The following is a 25,372-nucleotide window of genomic DNA, read 5'->3' on the forward strand; positions in this document are numbered from 1 at the left end:
GCTTCTACTGGTGCTGTGTCTGTAGGAGACAGTCATGGATGACCCTACCTGCCTGGGAAAGGGGAGGTGAGCAAGGTGCAGATAGAGAAGGCACACCAGGAAGGGGTGTAGATGCCAAAGGGTGGTCTGGTCAGGGGCTTGTGCAGGTGAGGGGGGAGGGCTTGGCCTCTCTGGCCCAGGCCTCCTCCAAGGTACCACCACCCATTGGAACAAAAACTAAGGGTGAAAGTTCTAACAAGTTCAGGTGCACTGAGACTATTGAAGACCAAAACTGTCTTGGAAAAATCTGTGCGGTACGTTCGCCAAATCTAGGATAGAAGAGGAAGTTGATAACATGGTAGAATCGAAAAACCATCAAAGGAAAATTTCAGCTTCTGAGAGCAATTCCGGTGAATTACCTGATGTATAATGTATATTAACCTTTTGCACTCAGAGACATCTTGCAAATCACCTCGAGACAGTGAAAAACGAATCACTTCCTATTAAATAACAGAGCGCTGGAACCAATTATTTTATGTAATGATATTTGGCTTATCATGGAATTTTGGACATTGAGGAACTTATTCATTACCAAAAAAATAAACATTTTAAATCTATTTTTTAAATGTATGGTAACATGTTAAACAGTCACCGACATGCATTGCAGGTTCACTGATGCATATTGTGCAACAGTAATTTGTTGGACGTCTTCCACCTGGTGTTTTTCTGTTCGAGCAGACAATGCAGTCTTGCTTTCTTCCCCCCACATTAACAATATGTAATTCATTGTCCAGTCTGTGCACCACTGTGAAAGCACTTCATAAGTTGTCTTTCTATATGCCAGTTGACTTTCTTTAACGTGTATTTCAGTATATATTCCATTTATTTTCTTTTCTTTTTTTTTTTTGGGTTGGAGTCTCACTCTGTCACTCAGACTGGAGTGCAGTGGCTGCTCCCAGCCACTGCAGCCTTGACCTGCTGGGCTCCATCGATCCTTCCACCTCAGCCTTCCAAGTAACTGGAACTACAGACGCGCACTACCATGCCCGGCTAATTTTTGATTTATTGTAGAGATGAGGTCTCGCCAAGTTGCCTAGGTGGGTCTCGAACCCATGGGCTCAGGCGATCCACTCACCTCAGCCTTCCAAAGTCCTGGGATTATAGGCTGAGCCACCGAGTCCGGCTATATTCTATTTCTTTATTTGCTTTTTCATGCAATTTGAATGGGAAACTTCAAGGAAAAATACATTTTTGAAAAATTTACACTGGCTTACGTTTGTCCTGTATAATGACCAGCAATCTTTTTATGACCTCTGAGGGGGACATCCAAGTGGTTTGCTAGATTTCTGATGTCCCGTAAGAGGGAACAGCTGAGTGCAAAGGGTTAAATAATGATCATTTAAAAGATAACACTAGCTGACTCAGCTGCTGGGACCTGATCACCTCTAAAAGCTTTGGACAGTGGAAGCAGAGATTTGAAGAAACTTAAGCTGAATAAAATGCTTCCACTGAAAAGAATAGGGCTTTTCCTTGAAATGGCCAAATGGATCGACTCCTTCCTCTCATTTACTCTCGATTCCCACGCGTGTGTTTGGACACGGCAGGCTGGAAGAAAGTGACAGGTGTGGCAGGGCTCTGCAGGGAGGTCTTTGCACCTGCTCCGTCAGGGGAGTCGGCGCACAGCCTGACTACTAAATGCCTTACACTTAATTACTCTCCAGAGGTCCTCACCTGACAGAGACCAAGGAGCTGTGAGGTTACAGAGCAGACCTGTTAAAATGACGTGGGAGGACTAACCCACAAATGTGAGCATGAGCCTTTTTTGTGGCAACTGTGGAGATGGTACTGAGAAAGAGAATCAGAGGCCAAGTACCACATTTACTTGCAAGTCTCTCTACTAGGTTTTATACCAAATAACAAAGAAAGAGAAAGTGCAGAATGTATTAATATGTTCTCGTAGATTTGTAACGTGTTTGCTGGCATAAGTTTTCCTTTGTGCAGACGGGGTGTATCCTCTAAGCTGCAAGCTGATAATTGAGGATCTACGGAGAAACCGTCTGGAAGCAGGGTAGATCAAAATGAGTATGTGCTATCAGTGTCACACATATGCCTGTGTTAATCAGGTCACCAATGTGAGTGGGGCTGTGTGCACCTGTGCATGTTTCCAACTGCATACATCTTTATAAGTTCCAAGAATACAGACTGAAACAGTAATTTCACAATGCAGATAAAGAGCAATAGGCTAGAGTCATATGCCCAGAGCATCTTCTCTTTCTCTACTTTACATACAGTATTTCCAAAAACACTGTTCAGCAGGCATCTGTGGCTGGTTATAGTAAACCAATCATAATTTTAAGCACTATATGGTAAGCCACTGAAAAGAATTACGCAGTTTCCATAAGGAAAAATAAGGATGCCACTTGACATGCACTTAGATACAAAGGACCATATACAGACTCTCTTGGGCAGGCAATCTGCAAAATCATGTCCTTCATCTAAGTTCAGATGTGAATATTCAAAACATGCCCAGGGAACCCTCAGGGAGTCCTGGGGGAAAAGCCCTGGTGGCGAATTCCCATTTCTTCCTGACCTCACCGATCCCTGCTTTCATCTTTAGGGCGCTGTACTGTTTTTTAGCCCCTTCGTTTATTCATGTATAAGGAAAGAAAAAAGCTACCAAACTCTAGCATTTCATTTACCTACTTGTCTACTGACAAAAACTTCATTTGGGGTGAGGGGCTGGGCCTTCTGGCTGGGGGGAGGGTAACATTTAGGCCACGCTGAGTCATCTGCTGAGTCATCTACCTACTTTCTTGCTGGCCGCTGTGTCCATGAGACAACTTTGGTTCTGTTCAGAAAGCCAGGACACTCTCCTTATGGAAGCAAATTGTGGCTCCCCGGGTGGGGTGAGGTAGGAACGGCAATGCCATGGAAGCTGTGGTCAACTGTTTTAGAAGCTGACTCGGTCCAGGTAGCGGTTTCTTGATGACCTTCTTTGAGGATTATCTAGTAGAACAGGTAGTACATCATTTCTGTTGAGGAAAAATTGTCTGAAAGAGTAGTCTTCAGAGGCTTTGCCCTGATATTTAATTTGAGACAAGTAGCAGATATTAGCTCCAGGTCAATGTTGAGACTGTGAAATAGCTCTACAATAGTTACACTCGTCGAATCAGAAGGAGTGTATATATTTCCATTTGTGTATGCTCTTTGCTTAATTAAACATTTTCTTGGTTCAGTCTAGTAGGGGTTGTTTGAGACCAGAAACATTATTTTTTTTTTTTGAGTTGGAGTCTCACTCTGTCGCCCAGACTGGAGTGCAGTGGCCGCTCCCGGCCACCGCAGCCTCGACCTGCTGGGCTCCGGCGATCCTTTTGCTCAGCCTTCCAAGTAGCTGGAACTATAGGCGTGCGCTACCATGCCCGGCTAGAAACATTCTTTCTTAAATGTCCCACGAACTGTGCATACTTTAATGCCCAATGGCAAAGAATTTTTAATTCAATGTAAACCCGTTGTCCTTGCCAGAAGCAAAATTTGTGTAACACAAGACCCCGCACGAGAACTAGTCATGGTTTCTCTGCCATTCAACAAAGCCCTTCTCAAATCCCTCACGATAATGATGGGAAAATCCCAGCAACGTACAGCAGCATAGGGTGGACAGGGCAGGACACGAACAAGAGGACACACACACACACACACAGCAGTCATGAGCACGTGCTGAGGAGGACAACCATTCCCACTGGCCTGATACTCTGCAGACCAAGGACAGGCAGGCGATCAAATCAAAGTCCTTGTTTTGGGGGAACTAGGTCCTGGGGCAAGAGAAGCAGCATGAGGGCATGTGTGCGGACACGCATCCTCAACCTAGGTGAAGGACAAGGTCAGAGAGAGGAGCTGTACCAGAAACGGGCATCAAGGAAGGAGGCTCCTACTTGGCTGCTGGAAAAGGTCAAAGCCGGAGGCAGTTTTAACTGGAATAAAACATTCTTGCTGTCACAGGGTTACCCCCATCAGGGACTCTATGCTAATCAAGGCCATCATATTTGGAAGGAAGATGTTTTTCTTTTCCCTGTGGTCGGATAAAACTCAGTCCAAGTTTTTGATTTCCCCAGAGCATCTGAATAACAGGACTTAATAACACCTGAACATCTCCTTCTTCTAAACATATGATTTATTTTCTTATCAGGATTATAAAAGTTAATTTTTGTTGGGATAAGTTTTAGGCTCTCTTTTTACCAAATAAATTTTTGAGATTTTAAAGTATGAAATGATTGGGTTTTTTTTTTTTTTTTGCTTTAAAAAAATTATACGGTCTGATGAGCCTTTAAAAACGGTCCACTTAGTGAATCATGGCTTAAAATGAGACCACTGTCAAGGGTCTCTTTATTAAGTTATCATGGGCGAGTGCTGGGCAGCCTGGGCTGTGTGTGGGTAGCACAGCCCGACCGGTAGCTCTGTTGGCTGCCATAGGCCTGCTGGGATCAGCCAGTCTCAAGCAACCTGGGGGTGCCGACTTGAGGGATGGGCCAATTAGGTAGGTATCCCCCGTCACGTGGGCAGAGGATCATTTTCTCTAGTGCAGCAGGCTGCACCCAGCATGGGCTTATACAATGACTCATCCTGGGACCTGGACGCTTTTCCCACAGAGATGTACAATGGTAGGAGTGTAGGAGTGGGCAGGCTGAGCAGAGAACAACCTCGGGTTCTTTGGTGGGTCCGCCGGTTTCAGAAACAAGTGCAATTTTTTGAGCTCTTTGCCTCAAAACCGATTTCTCCCTGCCACTGTGAAGCAGTGCCCCACCGGACAGTCCCTGCTGTAGCGCGGTCCACGTCTGCGGGTGCTGCTAACAAACATCCCAGATGATGTTCCTTCCGGCCACAGCTCCTCTCCACTCAGTTTCCTTTCTGTCTTTCCAACACCTCATTCTGCCCCCTGTGTAACTGTCACAAATCTTTGGATTTTAAAGCTGGAAGGTACCTTTAAGATCATCTGATGCGGAACTTTCCATGTTCAAATGGAGACTCTGAAGTCCAGAAGTGGAGCAGCGTCTGACCAGCAGCAGAGCTGGGCTCAGGCTTCCTGACTCCAGTCCATTCACTTTTCCATGACAGTACCCTGACTCGCTGGACAGAACCAAGCCAAAACCAAACCAAACCAGATTCCTTGAAACCTAAAAGTATCTGTCAGCTGCAGAAATCTAGGGGTGAGTGCACATACTATATACTGCAAAGAATCTGGGGGTGGGGAGCGTCGGGGACTGCCTGAGACCAGTGAACGCAGCTCGCTACTGCCTGTCAGTGCATGCGCTCCTCCATCCCAGTGTTAGTTCTCCCGTCTCATGTCCTTTTAGGTCATTTCTGGCTGACCACTTTCTATGGAGAATTTAGGGGAAGGCTGTCCACCAGAGCAGCAAATACTCACTGTTGATGGTACCTGCTAGTGCATTAATATTATTCAGTCCAACTGTGGCTCCAGCTAGTCCTTGCAGGGTCCCAAGAGAGGTCAGGGAATTCATGGCTGCACCAGCAGTGGAGTTGGGGGTTGAAGCAGCCACTGAAAAACAAAAGGGAGGCCAAAGAAAAGGGGGAGAGAAAGCACAAGGTGAGTGACAGCCCACTGGACCAGAAGGTAATCCGTCCCCGTCAAGGGAGACAAGCCTAGGGCTAGCCGCTTTGTTATCCCAAGTCTGAAGCCCAGCTGTGGTTCTGGTGTGAAAGACATGCGGGGTGGTACTGTGGCAATCTGACCATTAGATCCGGTGATTACAGAAATTATCAGTGTTTTGCCGATACAGCAGATCTGCTTGTTGCTGGCTAGCAGAGGACAGTTTGTGAGTGGGAGGCCTGTCCCTCTAGGTGGTCCTGCGTCAGCCCACTTTAGGAGGGCCTCAGTCCTCAAAGGCCTCCTCCTGTTCAGGCTAGAAAGTTACTCAAATACAAAGGGGCAGGGTGGGGGAGTCAAATGACCATTGTTTGTTTCAGACTCCGTATTTTCTCAGTGAAGCTTTGAAGAAAGCATCCTGTATTCTCCTGAGTTTGATAGAAAACTTTAGGACCCAGAAAGGGGGTAAGTGATATGAGATAAAACCATTTTAGGAGAAACTTTCTCCTTTTCCTATTCCTTTAAAAAAACAAAAATAAAAACAGCTTTATTGAGATATAACTCACATTCCATAAAATTTACCCCTTTAAAGTATACAATTCAGTGGTGTTCAGTATACTCAGAGTTAAACAGTCATCTCCCCTGATTTTGGAACATGTGTATTGCTCCTAAAAGAAGCCCCCACACATTTTGACTCACTCGCCAGTCTCCTGTCCCCTTCAGCACTGACGCCCACAAATCGACTTTCTGTCTCTGGATCTGCCTAGTCTAGATGTCTAGATAATTCATATAAATGGAATCATGAAATCTGTGATCTTTTTGTGATTGGCTTCTTTCACTTGGTATAACGTTGTCAAGGGTCGTCCATAGAGGCATGTACCAACATGTCATTCCCTTTTTAAAAAAAGTTTATTCGTTTATTTATTTAGAAACAGGGTCTCCCTATGTTGCCCAGGCTGGTCTTGAACTCCATGCTTCAAGCGATCCTTTTACCTCAGCCTCTTGAGCAGCTCAGATTACAGGCACTCACCATCACACACAGTTAGAAATTAACTCCTTTTTACTATTGAATAATATTTCATTGTATGGAGAGCATGACGTTTTATTTATCCATTCAGCAGTTGTGGACATTTGGGCTGTTCCCATTTGGGGGCCGTTACGAATAATGATGCTATGAACATCTGTGTACAAAGTTTTTGTGTAGACATATATTTTCAGTTCTCCTGATTATATACCTAGGAGAGGAACTGCTGGGCCATGTGATGAATCTATGCTTATTTAACATTTTGGGGAACTGCCCAACTGTTTTCCAAAGTGGCTGAACCCCCATCCCTTTTACTTATAACTGCTTCTGTAAAGTATTTCGAGTATCTTACATTTGCATAGCTTGACAAGCTGCAGACCTTTTCCCCATAATTGTGCTGTCTTGATGATGATAGGAAAGGCTCAACTAAATTCTGACCACTGATAGAAGCACCTGGTCCCTTTCTAGCTGTGAAGTCCCAAGTATGTGAACTCCCTCTCCATCTAGGAGAGCCAGCAACTTTATCCATCCTCATGGGATGTCCCTGCCTAACCCGTCACTCCTGCTCTACCTTCAGGCATCACATAGCACTGCTTACGATGTGTCCTGCTTGGTTTCCTGTTTGGATGAGGGCAAGTCGAATTCCAAGAAAATAAGTTCCCCATCTTGTCATATTTCTGTTCATGTATGGCATTAGCTTCTGACACCTGATAATGTATATTTTCTTTCTTTTTGAAAGAAGATTGCCGGGCTTGGTGGCTCAGCCTGTAATCCCGCGCCTTTGGGCGGCTGAGGTGAGTGGATTGCCTGAGCCCACGGGTTCGAGACCTGCCTGGGCGGTGAGACCTCATCTCTACAATAAATCAAAAAATCAGCTGGGTGTGGTAGCGCGCGCCTGTAATTCCGGCTACTCGGAAGGCTGAGGCGGAAGGATCACCGGAGCCCAGCAGGTCGAGGCTGCGGTGGCCGGGAGCGGCCACTGCACTCCAGTCTGGGCGACAGAGTGAGACTCCGACTCAAAAAAAAAAGAAAGAAGATTATATATCGTCAAGTCAGTGTTTTTAATCCTATTATGAAATTTCCAAACACACAAAAGCAGAGACAATAATAAAATTCTATCAACACTCATCCAGATTCTAGAATACTCAAGAACTGACTGACCCCCTCTTCTTAAGTGTATTTTAAAGCACAATGCAGACCTTATGGCATATCAGCCCTACATACTTCAGTACGTGTAAAAAGCTCTAAAATTTACAAACATCTTGTTTTAAAATCCCCAAACCATTATTATACATAACAAAGTTAGCAATAATTAGTTGGCTTCGTTATTTGACAATATCTTGTTTAGGGTTTTTAAAAATCCATGTGCATGAGTAAGACTGGCTTTTCTTTTTTCTTCTTATACCTTAGTTTTGTGACCAAGCTTTTATATACCTCATAAAATGACTGGGAGTATGTGCCTATTTTTCTGTTCTCTAGAATAGACTGTATAAGATTAAAATAAATTGTAACTTGAGTGTCTGGAAGAACTTTCCAGTAAAAAATGTTCTGGACTTGAAAGTTTATTCACGGGAGTATTTTGAAATGCTCATTACATTTCCCTAATAAATAGGATGATCCAACTTTTCTTCTTCCTCTTGAATCAGTTTTATTAAGTTACTGTTTTTTAAGAACCTGTGTGTTTTGTTTCGGTTTTCAAGGTATAAAGTCATTCATAATAGCTTCAATACATTTTTGAAATCACCAACATTTACATTTAAGTCTCATTTTAAAAAATCTGCTTGATTTGTCAGATGTCTGAAAGAGGCATGCGAAAATCTCCCACTATAATGCCAGTTTCTCCATGTAAATATGTAACTTTCCAGAAATGTGTATTTCTAGACAAGAAGTTGCTACTTAATGTAGATGTTTGGAAATGATCATATCTTCTGAAATAAACCTTTTGTGACTATTTCTAGTTTCTCCTCGAAGTCTGTTTTTACGCAAATATTGTGTAAAAACCTTTTTGGGCTATTTGCGTAGTATATCTTTTGCCATCTTTTTACTTTTTTAATCTGTTTATGTTTTGGCTATGTCTCTTGTTATCGATATATAGTTTAAAAAAATACGGTCTAATAATTTGATAATCTTTTAATAGTAGCATTCAGATTTTATGACATTTGGTTTGTGAATATATTTTTTTCTCTCCTTTCTTGCCTTCCTTTAGATTTGTCTACTACTTTGGAAGTAATGCATACTATTTCCATTTTTTTATATATTACCACAAAAAAGTCATCCTTTGAAAAATCAAACTTAGCTATTACCTTTGTTTTTTTCCAGAAGAATTCAAGGACCTTAGGATACTTTAACTCAGAAAAGCCCCCCCGCTAAACCATGTATGGTATAGTTATGTTGTCATGTATTTTGGCTTTAGCTTGGTCCTTTTCTTTATTCCAGCACATGATTATTCTTTTAGACAGCATGTATTTAGATGTGCCCACACATTTACCACTTCTTTTACTTATTATTCCTTCTTTGTTCATCTGGGTTATCTGTCCTTTAGTTTGAAGCATAGCCAGCAGAATTTTTAGTGAAGGTCTCCTGGTGAAAAATCTCTTAGTTTTCCTTGGTGTGAAAAGTGTATATTTATCTTGTTCTAGTTTGTCTAGTTTTGCTGGATATTCTAGGGTGACAGTTTGTCTCTGCATGTTTTACTGCCCACTGACTTCCATTAAAATACTGTTGAGAGGTTAGGTATTGAGATGTCTAATTGTGCTCCTTTGCTTTATTTTATTTCATCTTTTTCTCTGTTTTAAAGATCTCGTCTTTGATGTTCTGCATTTTCACTATGGTGCTTCCAATTATAGATTTTTATTTTTTCCTTGTTCGGAATTAATTTAGATTCCTGAATAGGTGGATTTCTGGTTTTGTCATTCAGTGGTTCTGGAAAGTTCTCGGTCATTAACTGTTTTATATTGTCTTTTTCCCATTCTCTCTCTCTTTTCCCTCAGGAACTTCAACCGGGCATAAGTTATGTTTATTCCATGTCATGTAAGCTCTGATTTTAAAAAATATCTGTTTCTTAGTTATGTATACTCACCACATTATCTCTTCAACTGTATCTAATATGCTATTAAACTTACATATCCATTGCACATTTTATTATACTTTTCATTACTAGAAATTTTTTAATCAACATGCTTGGTCACTTTGAATAATAATTATTTTCATTTTTCAAATCCTTTCAGGTTTCTGTAAACACAGTAACTGTAATTCCTTTCTGTTGTATGCTAATAATTCCAATATCTGTCTCTATGGATCTGTAGATGGTGTCTAACTCTGTCTCTGCTGCTTCTTGCTTTTGGTACTTGGTTTACTTGCGAGTTTTGTGATTTTTAAAAAAATTGTGAGCCTAACTATCTTAGAACTTTACTTCTGTGAATTCTTTGAGTCCTTGGTTGGAGATGACCTTTTTCAAGGATAACTTACATTTGATCCCACAAGGTGGTAGAACAAAGTACAAGTTGGGGATCACTCTAAATTCGTGGCTTGAAGAGTTTTGAATACTCAGATAAAACAAAATTAGGTTATAAACTCATGTGAGGGATGGTTTATTGTTATAAATCCACAGAGGGAAATTCCTCTAGCCCTACTCTGCACTAGTTTTCAGACAGGCAGCTTTCCTTGTTTTCTAAGGGAGAGTTTTTTTGGTTCATCCTTACATTAAGAGTTTAGCCTTTGAGGTTTAGACGTATGGGGGGGTCTCCAATTAGATAGCTCAGGAGAACCCTGGGCTCTTCTTGTATTTCTTATACACCGGAAAGCTTTGACAGTGCTCAAGTTTATCTAGTTTACCAAATGTCCTTAAGGTGAAAGCCACCTTCAATGCTACGTACTTCTGTGCGATCCCCTTTCATTTAACCATTGATTTCTGAGTATTCCTTACTAATTTAATAGTTATTGATGTGATTAAAATATTTATAAAAATCTTATTATACATTTTAGGTTTTTTGTTTTTTTTTTTCAGTGGGAAGGTCTTTCTAGTGACCTAGTCTACCTGTCTGCCAGAAACCCAAGTCTCCCCTGACTGGGATATTTCCCAGGGACTGTGTCTGATGCCAGTCCACATGTAATGGCACTTACCAGGTTGTTGTGCCAGTAAATAAGGAGTTGCAAATGATCCTGAGTGCAAGTTTGGGTTCTAAAGCAGTAACGAAGGTCTGACAAACTTTCACACAATTCTAGGTGTGGCATTTTTAGAATGGCAGTGTAAGGATATCTGTGGGCCCTCTCATCAGTGAAACGACCATAACTGATGATAATTATAAAAACCAACCTCTTGAAGTCTCTGGAAATTGTCCTAAGTGTATACAAGAGGAAACATTTTTCTCAAGAAAATTTGCCAAATCTCAGTAGGAACAGCAAGAACCTGTGGTATTTGAGTTCCAGCTCACAACCTGCTCCCTTCTCTCCTACAAACCTCCTCTCCCTGAAGCTCAGCATAGTAGAAGTTCTAGCCTGTTTGGGTATGGCAAGAAGACGGGGCTCCCTCTTCCTCCAGCTCCATAGGGTTGTGGAGGGGGAGACCACCAGCATTTCTAATTCATGCCGCCAGCTCTGTTGCCGGAGCTCTGTTCTAAGCTAAGAAGTACAGAGGTCCATTCCTCTACCCAGCCTCCATTCATAGAGTAGAAGCTTGACCCAAGGCACAGCACCCTGAGGTCCTGGGCCCTATTCACTCTCACCCCATCTCACTCACAGGGTGGAAGTTCTATGCTGAGAGAGTCAAGCAGAGGAGACCAGTTGCTTGCAGCCATAAAGGACAAACATACGGACTTTGCAACAACTTGGATGGATTTAGAGTCTATCATACTCAGTGATCTATCACAGAAACAAAGAACAGAGCACCACATGTTTTCACCCATAAGCAAACCCTGAACATTACCCATAATACTACAGAAAGGGATTGGCAGTAGCAGGATACTGCCAGGAGAGGGGGATGGGATACATCAATAAGGGTACCTGATCTCAAACCAGGCAAAGTGGGGACCAAAGGGAGGCCCAGACTTCACCTGTACGATGTCCACTTGTATACCTAATCCTGAAATGTACCACACATCTTTAAAATAAAACAAAATAAAACAAAGTAAAATAAAATAAAATAAATAAAAAAGAGAAGACCAGTTGCGATCACCCCCATGTAGCACCCTTCTTGGAGACCAGAGGTATCATCCACAGAGAAGAAGGCCATGGTCCCTACATTAGCTCCAGAGCAGGGAGAGACAGGTCAGAGAACACTGTGCTCCATAACTCCCTGAGGGAAATGGGTTTATTTGGAACAGAGTGTAGAAAGTTCAAGTCTCAGGTGCTGTCAAAAAACGACATAAATGCTGGTGGTTAGCAATTAAGAAGAGGCGGTACCTTCATAATGGCATAGTAGGCCAACAGAAAGTTTCACAGAGAGAGTTGGGAAACGAGCTAAGAAGAGTCCTTTTGGGGTCAGAGCAAACCTCAAGGACTGGCTGAGTAACCCTATAAAAGAGCCTGACTTTAATCAGATTAGAGGGTGGGGGTAATTTATGCTCAAGGGCCATAAAAAAAAAAAAGTGGAAACAAGTGGAAATTAGTGATGGCTAACAGCTGGGTGTGGTAACAATAGAGACAGGCTAACCAAAAACTTCTAACAGAGCTCAGACAAAGAGGTAGTCACCGAGAGCCAAAATTTGGAAGAATTTTGTAATTTAACAAAGGAAAAATAAGAATGTCACTCACAGCCCAAGGCTGTGCCCTCTGTGACATCAGAGGCATACTGTAGGAGGGCAGATTTCACTGAATTGGTCTTGCTAAATCACCAAGCAAATAAGCAAGCCAGAAGCTGGGGGTCGGGGATGACATAGAATGGGTGAGGAATATTAGTACCCAGAATGCTATATTATCTAAAATTTCCTGCTGTGAACAAAAAAGTCTGACACATGTAAAGAAACAAGAATGTGTGATCCCTATACAGGAATAAAGCAGACAATAGAAACTGTTTGAGAGGGCCCAGTTGTTAGATTTAGTAGACAAAGACATCAATTATAAATATGTTCAAAGAACTAAAGAAAATTATGCTTAAAGAATTAAAGAAAGGTATGATTACATGTTTCATCAGTAAAACAACAAAAGATAGAAATTACAAAAATGAAAAAAAAAAGAAAATTCTGGAGTTGACAAGAACCTAAATAAAAAATGCACCATAGAGCTCAACAGAAGTAGGTTGAGGTGGCAGAAGAATGAGTGAACTTGAAGACATATTGATAGAGACTAGATAATCTGAAGAATAGAGAGAAAAAAGAACAAAGAAAAATGAACAGCCCCTCAGAGAAATATGGCATTCCCTGAAGCATACCAACATCATGTAACGTATGTACCAAAAAGATAAAGATCAGAAACAATATTTGAAAGATAATGGCTGATAATTTCCCAAATTTCATGAAAAATATTAATCTACACATCCAAGAAAACCAACAAACTCCAAGCAGGATAAACACAAGGAGATGTGTACCCAGACACTTGCTAGAAAAAATTCTGAAAGTCAAAGAAAAAGAACATATCTTGTAAGCGGCAAGAGAAGAAAGACTCATAATGTGCAAGGGAAGCCTGACTGACAGCCAACTCCTCAGCAGAAACAGTGGGCTGGAAGGCAGGAGTATAACAGATTCTTAGTTCTGAAAAGAAGAAGAAGAAGAAGAAAAAGGCCAACCCAGTCAGCTCAGAATTTTGTATCCAGCAAAACTATCTTCCAAAAATGGAGAAATAAAGACAGTCATGCCTACATGAACAAAACATAGCCAAAGTAATTGCTAGCAGGTGGATCTGCCTTATAAGAGATACTGAAGTTCTTCAGGTTGAAAACAACTGACACTCCCAGATAGTAATTTGAATCTACTCACAAATCAAAGAACACTGATAAAGGTAATTATAAATGACAGTATAATTGCATTTTTCCTCCCTTCTTCTTTTTAACTGATTAAAAGTCAGTTGACTAAAACAGTGTGCATACAATTGCATTCCTGGGTCTGTAACATATAGCAATGTACAGGAAGTCCCCCACATAAGAATGAATTCTGTTCTGAGAGTGCATTCGTAAATCCGATTTATTCTCAAGTCCAATAAAGTTAGTCTAGGTACCCAACGAACACAATTGGCTCTACAGTACTGTACTGTAATAGGTTTACAGTACTTTTCACATAAATAATACATTCAAAACAAACACAAAAAATAAGACAGTTTTAATCTTCCAGTGCAGTTACCTTGAAAAGTACAGTAGTACAGTATAGTACGACAGCTGGCATCCATAAGCTGGCATTGAGTGAACAGGTAAGAGTGACTGACTGGAGGAGGAAGAAATGGTGGGAGATAGCAGAGCTGCACAGGATCACTGGCAACAGGAGAGGGAAGGCCAGCTGCAATTTCACTCACACCTGACATTGATGGCACACGTTCTGGCTGCTTGCTGCATTCAATTCTATCTGCCCTCTTGAAAAAACGATTCAGTGCTGCCTGGGTAGTAGGCTCCTTTTTTCTCATCATAGAGATGACACAGTAGCCCTGGATTGTATTCTGAGCGGCTGCTGCAACCTTCGCATACTGTTCTACATTTGGGTCCTGTGCCTCAAAAACTAGCAGTGCCTCCTCAAATAAGAAAGACTCCCGACCAGGCTCCGTGGCTCAGCCTGTAATCCCAGCACTTTGGGAGGCCGAGGTGAGTGAACTGCTTGAGCCTGTGGGTTCGAGACCCACCCAGGCAACTTGGTGAGACCTCATCTCTACAAGAAATCAAAAATTAGCTGGGTGTGGTAGCACACACCTGTAGTTCCAGCTAGTTGGAAGGCTGAGGCAGAAGGATCGCCGGAGCCCAGCAGGTTGAGGCTGCAGTGGCCAGGAGCGTGCCACTGCATTCCAGTTGGGTGACAGAGTGAGAGTCCGACTCAAAAAAAAAAAAAAAAGACCCCCTTGCCATTTCCTGCGCCGTGAATCTCTTCTGTTCTTTAGTTACTTCTTGTGTTTGTCCTTTCTCCTGGCCTCTGATTCCATCTGGCCTTCGTTAGCAAGCTCCTCATGTTCAGTGAAGCTGTCCTCTTGCAGGTCTAGCCCCAGCTTCTCCCGGAGGGTCACTGAGTTGCTAAGGACCTCTTTGGATCCTCATCCGCCTTCTCAAATCCACGAAAATTGGGGACAAACTGCGGGCAAAGGTTCTTCCAAACCCCATTCATGGTGACAGCCGTAACCTCATGCCAGGCAAAGTCAGTGCTTTCTATGGCCTTGTAGACATTACAGTCCTTGCAAAAGTGTTGCAAGGCTGTTCCTGATTCATCACCTGCTTTTACTGTCTGACAAAAAGTGTGATGCTAACAACGTTTCTTGAAAGTCGCTATAAATCCCTGGTCCACAGGTTAGATGAGCGGCCACAGTATTCGGTGGCAGATGCACGACTGCGATGTTGGGGTGAAAGCTGTCCATGGATACGGAGGTGGCCTGCAGCACTGTCGAGGAGCAGGAGAAGGCTGAGTGCGACATCGTCCTTCTCCAAGCAAAATATCTATCTCCAGGATAAAGTGGTGGAAAAACCAGTCCTGGAAATTGACCTGTATAACCCAGGCTTTGGGGTCACTCTTCCACACAACAGGGAGAGAGCCCTTGGCTATATTTTTAAGGGCTCTTGAGTTGTCTGAATGATAAACAAGAGAGGTTTCAGCTTCATGTCGCCAGAAGCACTGCCACCTAACAAGAGTGAGCCTGTCCTTTGCTGCTTTATATCCTGGCATCAACTTTTCCTCCTTACTGATATAACTTTGGTCTAGCATCCTCTTCCAGGGCAGTCCTATCTGCTCGGCAAATACGCACCTTCATCAATAATTTCTCGAAGCATTTCAGGAACTTCCCGGGCAGCTACCTTATCTGCACTTGCTGCCTCATCATTTGCTTTTACGTTGTGAAGGTTTACTCTAGCCTTGAAATGATGAGACCAGCCATGGCTGACATAAAAGATGCGCCCTCTGATGATTCTCTGTGCTTCTTCAAGTCTTCATAAAGGCTTTTAGCTTTCTCTCGAATCAGCAGTAAGCTGAGCAGGACTTGACACTGAGCAGGACTTGACACTGATGCTGATCCTGCAGCCACGCACTGCAAAGTTTCTCCATCTCCCCCATCACTTTCCCATGCTTCTTTGATATTGCTGTCAACCTCATCAGCATAGCAGACTTCACATATTACACGGTCTTGTCCTTGTTCTTTAGAATCATGCTGCTGGCTGAACAATTCACATTGTAAGAATAAGCGATGTCTGCCATCCTTTCACCTCGCTCCACTCTCTCAATTGTTTGCACTTTTGATATTGGTGCTTCTTAGCAGTACCAGCTACATCACTGCCACCTTTATGCTTGTTTCCAAACATCCTGGACTTGAAATAAAGATACTGTACTATGTACTCTATACAGTATTGTAAAGTACATAAAAGCACAACCACTTGTAGAGGATGCACACACGTGACAATGTACACTAGACACCTAAATAACTTACGTGATGAGACATGCAAACACACATTCACATCTTTGAAAGTTTGCAACTTGAAGATTCATATGTAGGGGACTTACTGTAATATATTTGACAAAGACAACACAAAGGAAGTAGGTGGGGGCAGAGTTGTACTGAAACAAGGAAATTATATCAGGTGGTAACTAAAGTCAGCAGGAAGAAATGAAGAGAACCAGAAGTTATCAATAAGAATGTTACAGATGAATTCTGCAAATATAAATGTATACTGGCTCTCCTTTATTTTTTCAGTTTCTTTTATAAGACAGAAGATTAGAGAAAGTAATAATTATAACAATATAGTATTGATTTTTAACATATAGAGACATAATGCCTATATAAATAATAGCATAAAAAAGGCTAGGAATGGAAAGAATTATATGGGAGAAACATTTCTAGCTCTTATTGCAATTAAAAACATATATCTGAAGTAGATTCTGATAAGATAGGATCTATATTATAAGCCCTAGAGCAACTACTAAGAAAATACATTTTAAAAACATTGAAGATAGTCATTAAAGAAATTAAAATGTTATACTAGAAAATAATCCCTTAATGTAAAATAAAACAGTAAAGGAAGACTAGAGGAACCAAAAAACATGGGACAAAGAAAACAACAAGTGCAATGGCAGGTGTTAATTCAGTCATATTCATGAGACCATTAAACGTGAATGAATTAAACAATCCAGTTGAAAGTCAGGGACTGTCAGACTAGATTAAAAAAGTAAAACAAGACAAAAGAAAACAGCTGTCAAGCATGATATCTAACTATATGTTGACTACAGGAGACACACTTTAGATCCGAAGAAATAAGCAAGTTGAAATTAAAAAGATGGAAAAATATATACCATGTAAACACCAACCATAAAGTGATGGACTGACTATACTATGAGACTAACAGACTTTCGAGAGAAAGAAAATTGGATCAACTGCTCTCATTACAAAGGAGTGTAACATCCTGTCACGAAATAGCTTTGTCTTTGTCCTGATGAACTGTAGCTAATAAAATAACTCCAATGTCAGGGTGCAGTGACTGGCAGAAAACTCTTATTTTATTCGAGGCTTTATTTTCCTTTTTCTTTTTCAGACTCTTCTTTCAGTTCTAAGGGAAACAAATAAAAAGGAACAGGCTGAGGAGATGAGCTGTTCTTCACACAGCACAGAAAATGAATGGAGAGCAAACCAGGATGGGGTTGAGAGGGGAGTAAACTGAGAAGCCAGACCTGGACATAACAGCACTCATCTAAGGAAACATACAAGCACCTGTCAGAGTCAGAAAGGCCCCAGATGGAGCCGCCATTCACACAGATGACAGCAGCGTCAGTGCCCAAGAACTAAGACCAATAGCCTCGAGAGAGGCTTGCCTACCAGTAAGCAAAACCACCTCTCTCCTGGCAAAGCCCACCACGGACCTGCCATTGTGCCAACTAAGTTCTCAGAACAGGCCCCTGTTGCCTTCGACTCTGCAGCTTAGATTTGCAGACCTCATTTTACAGCACAGACCTCACTGGTCTCTACTTTTTTGCACTGTAACTGGGGATGGTCACCTGCTTCTACTCTGGAGAGCAGGGAAGGATCCTGGAGGTTAGTTGGCATGGGCATCAATGAGAAGACCAGAGAGAAGGTTCCTCGCTCGGCCCCACAACTACTAACTCATGAAGCTGCTGCGTGAAGGAACACAACCCTACGGTTTCAACAACTCCTTATGGTGGAATCTTAAAAACAGAACACTAGAGGCAAAATGGGGTTGAGTTAAGACCGAGTGCCTTGAACTCAAACTGTTCCCTCATCTCCCCAAGCTTTTGTTTCGTTGTTCTTAAATGAAACCTAACTCAAAGGGTTGTTGTAGGACTCATCTCGTGATGAAGCTGGCGTAGCATCTGGTGCCATTTTTACATCATCAGTAACCAGGTAGCAGTTGAATGGAGCAGACAAGACTCACCAGATGTATTTCAGGCAACAACAAGAGAGGAGGTAAGTTTTTCTTCACTTTCAGTCTAAACATCTCCAGCTACTGACAATTGCACAGCCACTGGTCTTCCTTCTGCCGGAGGACGCTCTCCCACCTCACAGGAAATCACAGAGAGGATCCCATGTGCCAGGCCATCACCCTTTCTCTTCCTATGATACCCATGCGGTGAGCAGCTGGCCCACAGATGCTGCCATCTGCTGCCCTCCCACCCAGAGACCTTCAGAGCAGCAGGAAGTGGCCTCGTCAGGTGTCTGGCTGTAGCTACAGCTTCACTGGGTGGCAGGAGCAGACAGGAGCTAACCTCACACCTCATGGATGGTTTCTCAAATCCTTCAAGTCCCTAAGGTAGGTCTGAGGAAGAGCTGTGGAGCGCCTTACTCTGCCCTTGTGTGGACAACTCGCCTTGCTGTGGCAATGGCGCCCAGCAAGTCATGGACAACATGCAGGGGGGAAGCCTGGGCACAGAGGGCTAAAGGGAAGGTGGCAGAGGCCTGGAAACTCAGTGGACCCATTTTCTCACTCATGACAAAGAAGCAACATACACATTAGAGGTCTTTTTACATCTTGGTTTCCCACTTGTTTACAAACCCAAGGAGACTGGCAGTAGAGAACTGGATGGACCTCAGTTTCTCAGTTCTTATTACACTGTTCTTGGGTCATCCCAGTAGCAGGATGGGGAGAGGGTGAAGAAAGGGAGAGAGGGAAGCAGGCATGAGACTTAGGAAGGTTCGCTAGATGATTTCCCTCCAAGTGGGAAGACTCCAAGTCACTGGACTGTACTTGGAGAATTCACCCCCATTTGAGTCGCAGTTGCAAAAAGGTCTCTATTGCTTATCTAGTTGCCTTTAATAACCTCTTGAATGCTAACAAATAATCTATTTAAAACAAAAGAAACGCTCAGATTTGTTACACAGCCAACCTCGACCAAGGACCTCAAGGCTAAATGTTCAACAGATGCACAATAGAGAAAGAGACCCTCACACAATAGACAGAGACAAACTGAATGCCGTCCACACACATACTTTCCGATTTGCGCTGGCAAGATGCTGCCTTGGGTAACTGCGTTCCGCCCACCTAAAACTCCCTTCAGTCTCCACTGAGAACTGTATCCTTTGCTTCCTCACTTCGACTGTTTACAGGATGCCAAAGGCACATTCCAGGAGAGGGGTAGATACAGAAGTGTTGGCTCCTCATCGCCCAGAACGCTTCAGCAGCAGCTGTTGGTGAGGCTGCAAGCCTGCCTCACCTTGCTCATGCCAGGGCAGAGACGCAGGCCACACTTTAAGTGCATTTTACTACTAGTTAAAACCCGTCAACCGGCCCGCAGATGTCTGACCAGCTAGCTGACCAGGAAAGAAAATGGTCATGTAGTAAACAAAAGCCATGTTTTTACCAGCTCATGTGGCACCCATGAAAACTATGCGTAGCGGGGAGGGTGGGATGTGGAGAACGAGGGGTGTGAGGTGGTAAAGAGAGCCTGGTGGGGAGGGTGCTCCCACCTCAACCTGGTCACAAGCTTCTGGTGCATGTGGCCAGGCTAGCTCATGGGAGGAAGGCTCCAGGTTGAGTGGGCCAAACGCCAACCCCCACTGAGGGGATAGGAGGGGCTCTTCCTCCTTAGGGCTGTGGAATGTCTTAGATGAACAACACAGAAGAGTTTCTTGGCTCAGGTCAGAGTGTCCAGGTCATTAGGCCCCTGGCTATGCAAGGGTCTAGAATAAGGAAGGATATGATGCTAGACTACCACCTGGAGTTCCTGCCGTCTAGCATCTCTAAGAGAGCTGAGAACCACACCCACTCACATGTAAGGCTGTGTTCTCTTCCCGAAGCCCGACCACAGAGTTTAGCAGGGCACCCTTTCACTGCAGGTGGGGTCCTCCCTGGCAGCTTGTGACCTAGACAGGCATCCTTCCTCCACTTGAAAATTGAGGAAGTAGAGGTTCCAAGCACTGAAGGGACTGGCCCAGTGTGCCTGTAAGGGTGCCAGCACCCAGCCGTGTGCATGAGGCCTCCACATAGAGGGCTGTTACAGTGTGGGAGACGGGCTATTTGGAAAACTTTCTTTTTTTATTTTAAAGATGTGGGGCACAATTCTGGATTAGGTACATAAAGTGGTCATTGTACAGGTAAAGTTTGGGCCTCCCTTGGTCCCTGCTTTACCTGGTTGGAATCAGGTACCTGTAGTGATATTATGTGCCGCCAGCCCTGCCTGCCCCCCCGCAAAAAAAAATTTCTTAAACCAACCCAAATAGCAAGACTAATCTTACCTAAAAAAAAATATAGTTTCATTTATTTCCTCTTTACGTTTATCCAGACAAATGCACCGCCCCCCCCGCCTTTGTTCCAGCTTTCCAGAGAGACAGACTTTAGCTCCACTTCCTAGGAAAAAGTCCCTCTCTGCTCCATGAATAATAATACAGCAGACCTCTCCCCCATCCCCCACCAGCCTGACTTTCTTTATGGGAGGAGGGGTGACTAATTCAATTTGGCAGAACTGGGAAGGACTGACATCCCTAGGCCAGGGGAGGAGCACTGAGTTGACATGCCAGATGCCAATGGGTGCTTTATAAAGGCTTTGCTGTTCTGGATTCTCTTTTTGTTCTACTGTCTCCCTTCCTGGGTAGGTAAATGAAGCTTGTTTGGGTCCTAAGGGCTATGGTTGGAGAAGGAAGTAAGAATTGCTACTCTGTTCTCTGTTGTAAGCAGAATAATGCCCTCACCCTACCCCCACCCCAAAATGTCCCGGTGCTAATTCCTGGAACTTATGACTATGTTAGGCTATATGGGAAAGAGAAATTAAAACTGCAGATGGAATCTGCTGTGGTTTATATGTGTTCCCCAATGTTCTGTGGTGGAAACTTAATCCTCAATGGGGCAGTATTGAGCGGTGGGGCCTTTGAGAGCTTACTGCATCACTAGGGCTCTGCCCTCCAAAAATGATTAATCCATTTATGGATTGATGGGTTATCATGGGAATAGGACTGGTGGCTTTTAAGAGACAGAAGAGAAACCTGAGGAAACACAATAGCCCGCTTACCATGTGATGTTCTGTGTCACCTTGGTATTCTGTAGGAAGTCCCCACCAGCAAGAAGACACTGACCAGATGCACCCCTTAACCTTGGACTTCTCAGCTTCCATAACTACAAGAATTAAATTCCTTTTCTTTATAAGCTACTCAGTCTCAGACATTTTGTTATAAGCAACAGAAAATGGACTAAGAATTAAAGTGGCCAGTCAGCTGACCTTGAGATGGTGAGATTGTCCCGGATTAACTGAGTGAGTTCTTATTAGTGACAGAAGGAACTGAAAGAGAAAAAAATCAGAGAAATGGCAGCATGAGAAGGACCTGCTGTTTCTGAAGATGGAGGAAGGGGCCATGAGTGAAATCAAGTCAGGCCTCTAGAAGCTGAAAAAGGCAAAGAAATGGGTTCTCCCCTAGAGGTTCTGGAAAGAATGCAGTCTGCTGACACCATGACCTTGGCTCAGTGAGTATGATGGATTTCTGATCTACAGAACTGTAAGATGATAAATGTGTGACGTTTTAAGCCACTAGGTTTGTGGCAATTTGTCACAGCATTTATATCAGAAAACTAATACACTCTTCGATTCATTTTTACCAAGAATAAAGCTAATAACGATGATGCCTCATACTTTTGAGGACTTACTGTGTGCTGTCACTGTGCTCAGCACTTCACACACATCAGCTCATTTAGTCATCTCCAACTGTCCCATGAGGTAAAGTGGAAGGCACAGCTCTAGGTGAGGGAGCCTGGATTTAAACCTGGCTGTCTGGCTCCAGAGAGTCAGCATTATGCTGATACTGAACTTAAGACCCTACTTTGCTCTTGTATCTATCTCATGGTGACTGCAGAGACCAACTTGGGAAGAAATGGACTTGCAGTCGTCACGTTCGCCTTTAAGTGTTTGACTCTGTTCCTTCCGATCTGTGAGACCTTGGCAACATGCACGGTTTAGCTGCGGCTTAGCAGTTGTCCACAAAATGGGAGTGATGCACCCTGCCTCTGAGAATGGACTGACAGTCACATGAGGGGACACCGACGTCTGATGCACAGTGGGCGGTCGACAAACATTTGTTGAACCTGTAGCTGAAGGAGGAGAACTTGGTCATTCTGTCCTCAGAGGAGGAAGTGCATTTTTCACTTCCTTTTGCAACACATGTAGTGAAGATTCAACACCTGCCCTGCCAGCGAGCAAGTGCACGGATGACGACGAGTTCTGCGGCCTTTATTGCTAGTCTAGTCATCAGGAAAGTCAGTCTGCGGGTAATTTTGAGAGTGTCAGAGGAAGGTGACCAGGCATGAAAGTCAAGTTGAGAGAGAAAGAACTGGTAAAAAGGCAACATTTAGCCTCGAGAGGGGACCAAGGAAGAAACAGCCGTTGGTCTTCATATCAGAAGACTATTCTTTGCTGCTCAAGAGACCAAAACCAGGACTGGTGGGTGACAGCTGTAAAGAGGCAGGTCGGATCTGGTGTCAAGCAGAGTCATTTGAGGATGAGACATCACAGTGAGTGGAGCTGTGGTCACATATCCAGGGGTTCTGCAGACCCCAAGGCTAGGCAGAATGGCCAAGGAGGGCCCATCAACCAACTTTTCAAAAGCTCTCATTGTTTCTACAAGTGCCAAACATATGCTGGCTGCATCCCTGGCTGGGAAAGAGAAGACTTCAAGAAGGCAGGGTTCTAACGCTTCGAGGCAGAACTGTGGTAAAGATTCCACTTTTCACTGCCCACAGCACGAATGAAAAATGTGAAGACTCTGGGTCAGTTTAGAGACTAAAGAACAAAGGATCCATGCAAACACAAGCCCTGCCAAGCTTATGGCAGAAACAGCTTTTACCTTCTGTCCCAGGAAAACCCCTACAGCCGCCACACTGAGCACACCCTACTCAGTCCCAAATGACTGAGTCAAGGAGAAAAACAGTTACACCTCTGTGTGAATGCCTTCTGACCCAGGGCCCAGGGCCACGAATGCCCTACAGGCCATTTGCTCAGAGTTGTTCTGTCTGCTGGAAGCAGGCTCCCTACTGCCCTCCAGGGATGCTGTGACCATTCACACATCTAATTGGATAAGGGCATTATTCTAACAAGATAGCCTAGCGGCACCTGCATCAGAATCTGGGGCTTACCTAGACACGCTGAACCAGATGTGGACTTGGGAACCTGACTTCAATAAGCCCTCCTGGTGTTGCCTTTGCACACAGATGTTTGAGAACCAGTGGCCTCAGAAACGTCCGACAGAACTCTCAGATCCATCAGGGCTGGGTGTAAAACTTAGTTTGAGGTACGAGGAGGTGAAAGGTTATAGGGAGAGGGAGGTTTGGTTGGCGACAGGAAAGGGAAACAGTTGCTGGGGGACAAGGAACTCAGAGTGGAAATCTTCCTAAGAGTGACAAGTTAGGGATCTGTCCTGCTACTGGGGATAAAAATCCCACCAGAAGATAAACTTGTGAAAGAGTAGGAATCCTGCCCATCCTATTCCTAGAACCTACGAGAATGCCTGCACACTGTAGGCACTAAATAAGCACCTGCCGAGTGAAGCAGCAGTCGGTGACTACTGAGGCCGAGGTTGGACGCCGTGTCTGGTTTTCTTGGGGTGAGGCCCATGTGCAGGCCTTAGCAAGCCAGATGTGGGCTTCCAACCATTCCACCTCATGCCACAGCCTGCTGGAGGTTTGTGGTACGGCCTGGCTGAGGCCAAGTGAGGACTCTTCTCCAGCCATTCCTTTCTGCTTTCATGCCAGGCAGAGTGAGGATGTCTTAAAGAATAGAATGCATAAAGCCATTGCGGCCTTGGCGCCGCCATGGCAGGACCAGAGACGCCATCCATTCCTCTGACATAAGGGGGTAGAGGCTAAGTCACAGCCTGGCCCTTGATAAGCCCACTCTCCCTTCACTTTGCTGGGGCAGGGGTACACAGAGGAGCCAAGGTGGGTTTCTTTCTTATTTTTTGTAGAAGGTGGGATGATGGACAGGAACCTCGATCTGGGGTGGCGCTGACTGCTGGCTGCTAAGGAATCTGGCGACTCCTCTGTCCTAAGGCTTCCAGCTTCGCCAAGAAAGGTAGAAAATGGTGATCAGGGGCTTACCAGTCTCTCACATTTACTACTTCCTTATTTTAAAAATCCTTCTTGTATGCATGCGGCCCCTTCTCTCCATCTTCCACAAATGTGCCAGCAGGTCACGTCCAGCATAAATCCAAGCCAGAAACGAGCTGCTTTCCAGGGAACAGATGCTTTCATTTTCTCACGGTAGCCCTTCTCTTCCTGCTTTCCTGGACAGCAAGAGTTTCTTTCTTTCTTTCTTTCTTTAAGCCACAAAAGACCATTAACAAAAGACAGCAAGAATTGCCTTCAGTCCATTCATTAAACGTTTTCCAGAGAACAATTAGATTGCGAAAGCATAGTGGCTTTGTGGTTTCGGAAATGAAATAACTATAAACACAGAGAAAACTGCCTGCATCGACCAGACTGATGAAGGATGCTGGAGCCTGTGGTGGCCGTTTTGCCTCAAATGAGCTTGGACGCTGAGTTCCAGCAGCGCAGGAAAAGACCGTGAGGAGGTGTGACAATTAAGCAATGACACAGGCACTGTCAGTATTAGCTAATCACAGCCCTGGGGCATTCACACAACGCAGTGTGTGTCTTCTCCCACGGGACCTAATTATTCCACAAAAGCCACACCTCTCATTTTCATTTATTCCCCAAAAGATTTTGGGGAGGAGGCAGGGGAGTGGGCAGGAGGAGACGGTGACACAAAGTGGTGTTGAAGGACCGCGCCCCTCCACGGCCTGGAACGGGGCATTGTTCCCCCACAGACACCTGCACGGCTTTCTTCTACCCACCGCCAGCTCACAAGGAAGCAGGCAGGCAGCTAGGCCTGGTGTGACGCTGGGCCAGGCAGTCGCAACCGGTTCTCTAGAAACTGGGAGGAGAACTCTCAGAGTCGAGAGGACCAGACTGCACTCAGAATGACTCTGGGGGCTGTCTTCCACGAGCGCAAGCATTGTGGAAGGCGAGGGATGGCATGGACAGTGTCATGCTCTTTGCGTCCAAGACAGCCATGCCCTCTTCTCGAGTTTTCACTTCCCAGTGCTTGTGGGAGCAGTCTCGAGTTGATAGCTCTAAGAAAGAAATTGACTTCCTTAGGGGTCAATAAACCGGGTTCCTCCCTGCCTAGCCTATCTGTGTCTTCCCATGAAGACTGACCCCTAAGAGTCAAGGTATG

General features: G+C 44.1%; 1 protein-coding gene across 15 annotated transcripts in view; it reads right to left on the reverse strand.

The window, feature by feature from the left end:
• The window catches only part of CELF2 (CUGBP Elav-like family member 2), a 132,805-nt gene that overhangs the window by 18,991 nt on the left and 88,442 nt on the right, over positions 1-25,372 (reverse strand). For 10 of the 15 annotated variants that reach the window (XM_021715913.1, XM_008064767.2, XM_021715912.1 and 7 more), the window contains one exon: positions 5,411-5,530. In XM_021715913.1, coding sequence (XP_021571588.1) covers positions 5,411-5,530 — 120 coding nt within the window. Of the gene's footprint in view, positions 1-5,398; positions 5,531-25,372 lie in introns of all 15 variants that reach the window. The other 5 variants (XM_021715911.1, XM_021715908.1, XM_021715914.1 and 2 more) reach the window with 1 other exon arrangement.

Source organism: Carlito syrichta, unplaced genomic scaffold (genome assembly GCF_000164805.1).
Source record: "Carlito syrichta isolate Samal-C Ts95f unplaced genomic scaffold, Tarsius_syrichta-2.0.1 Scaffold308004, whole genome shotgun sequence".
NCBI lineage: Eukaryota > Metazoa > Chordata > Mammalia > Primates > Tarsiidae > Carlito > Carlito syrichta.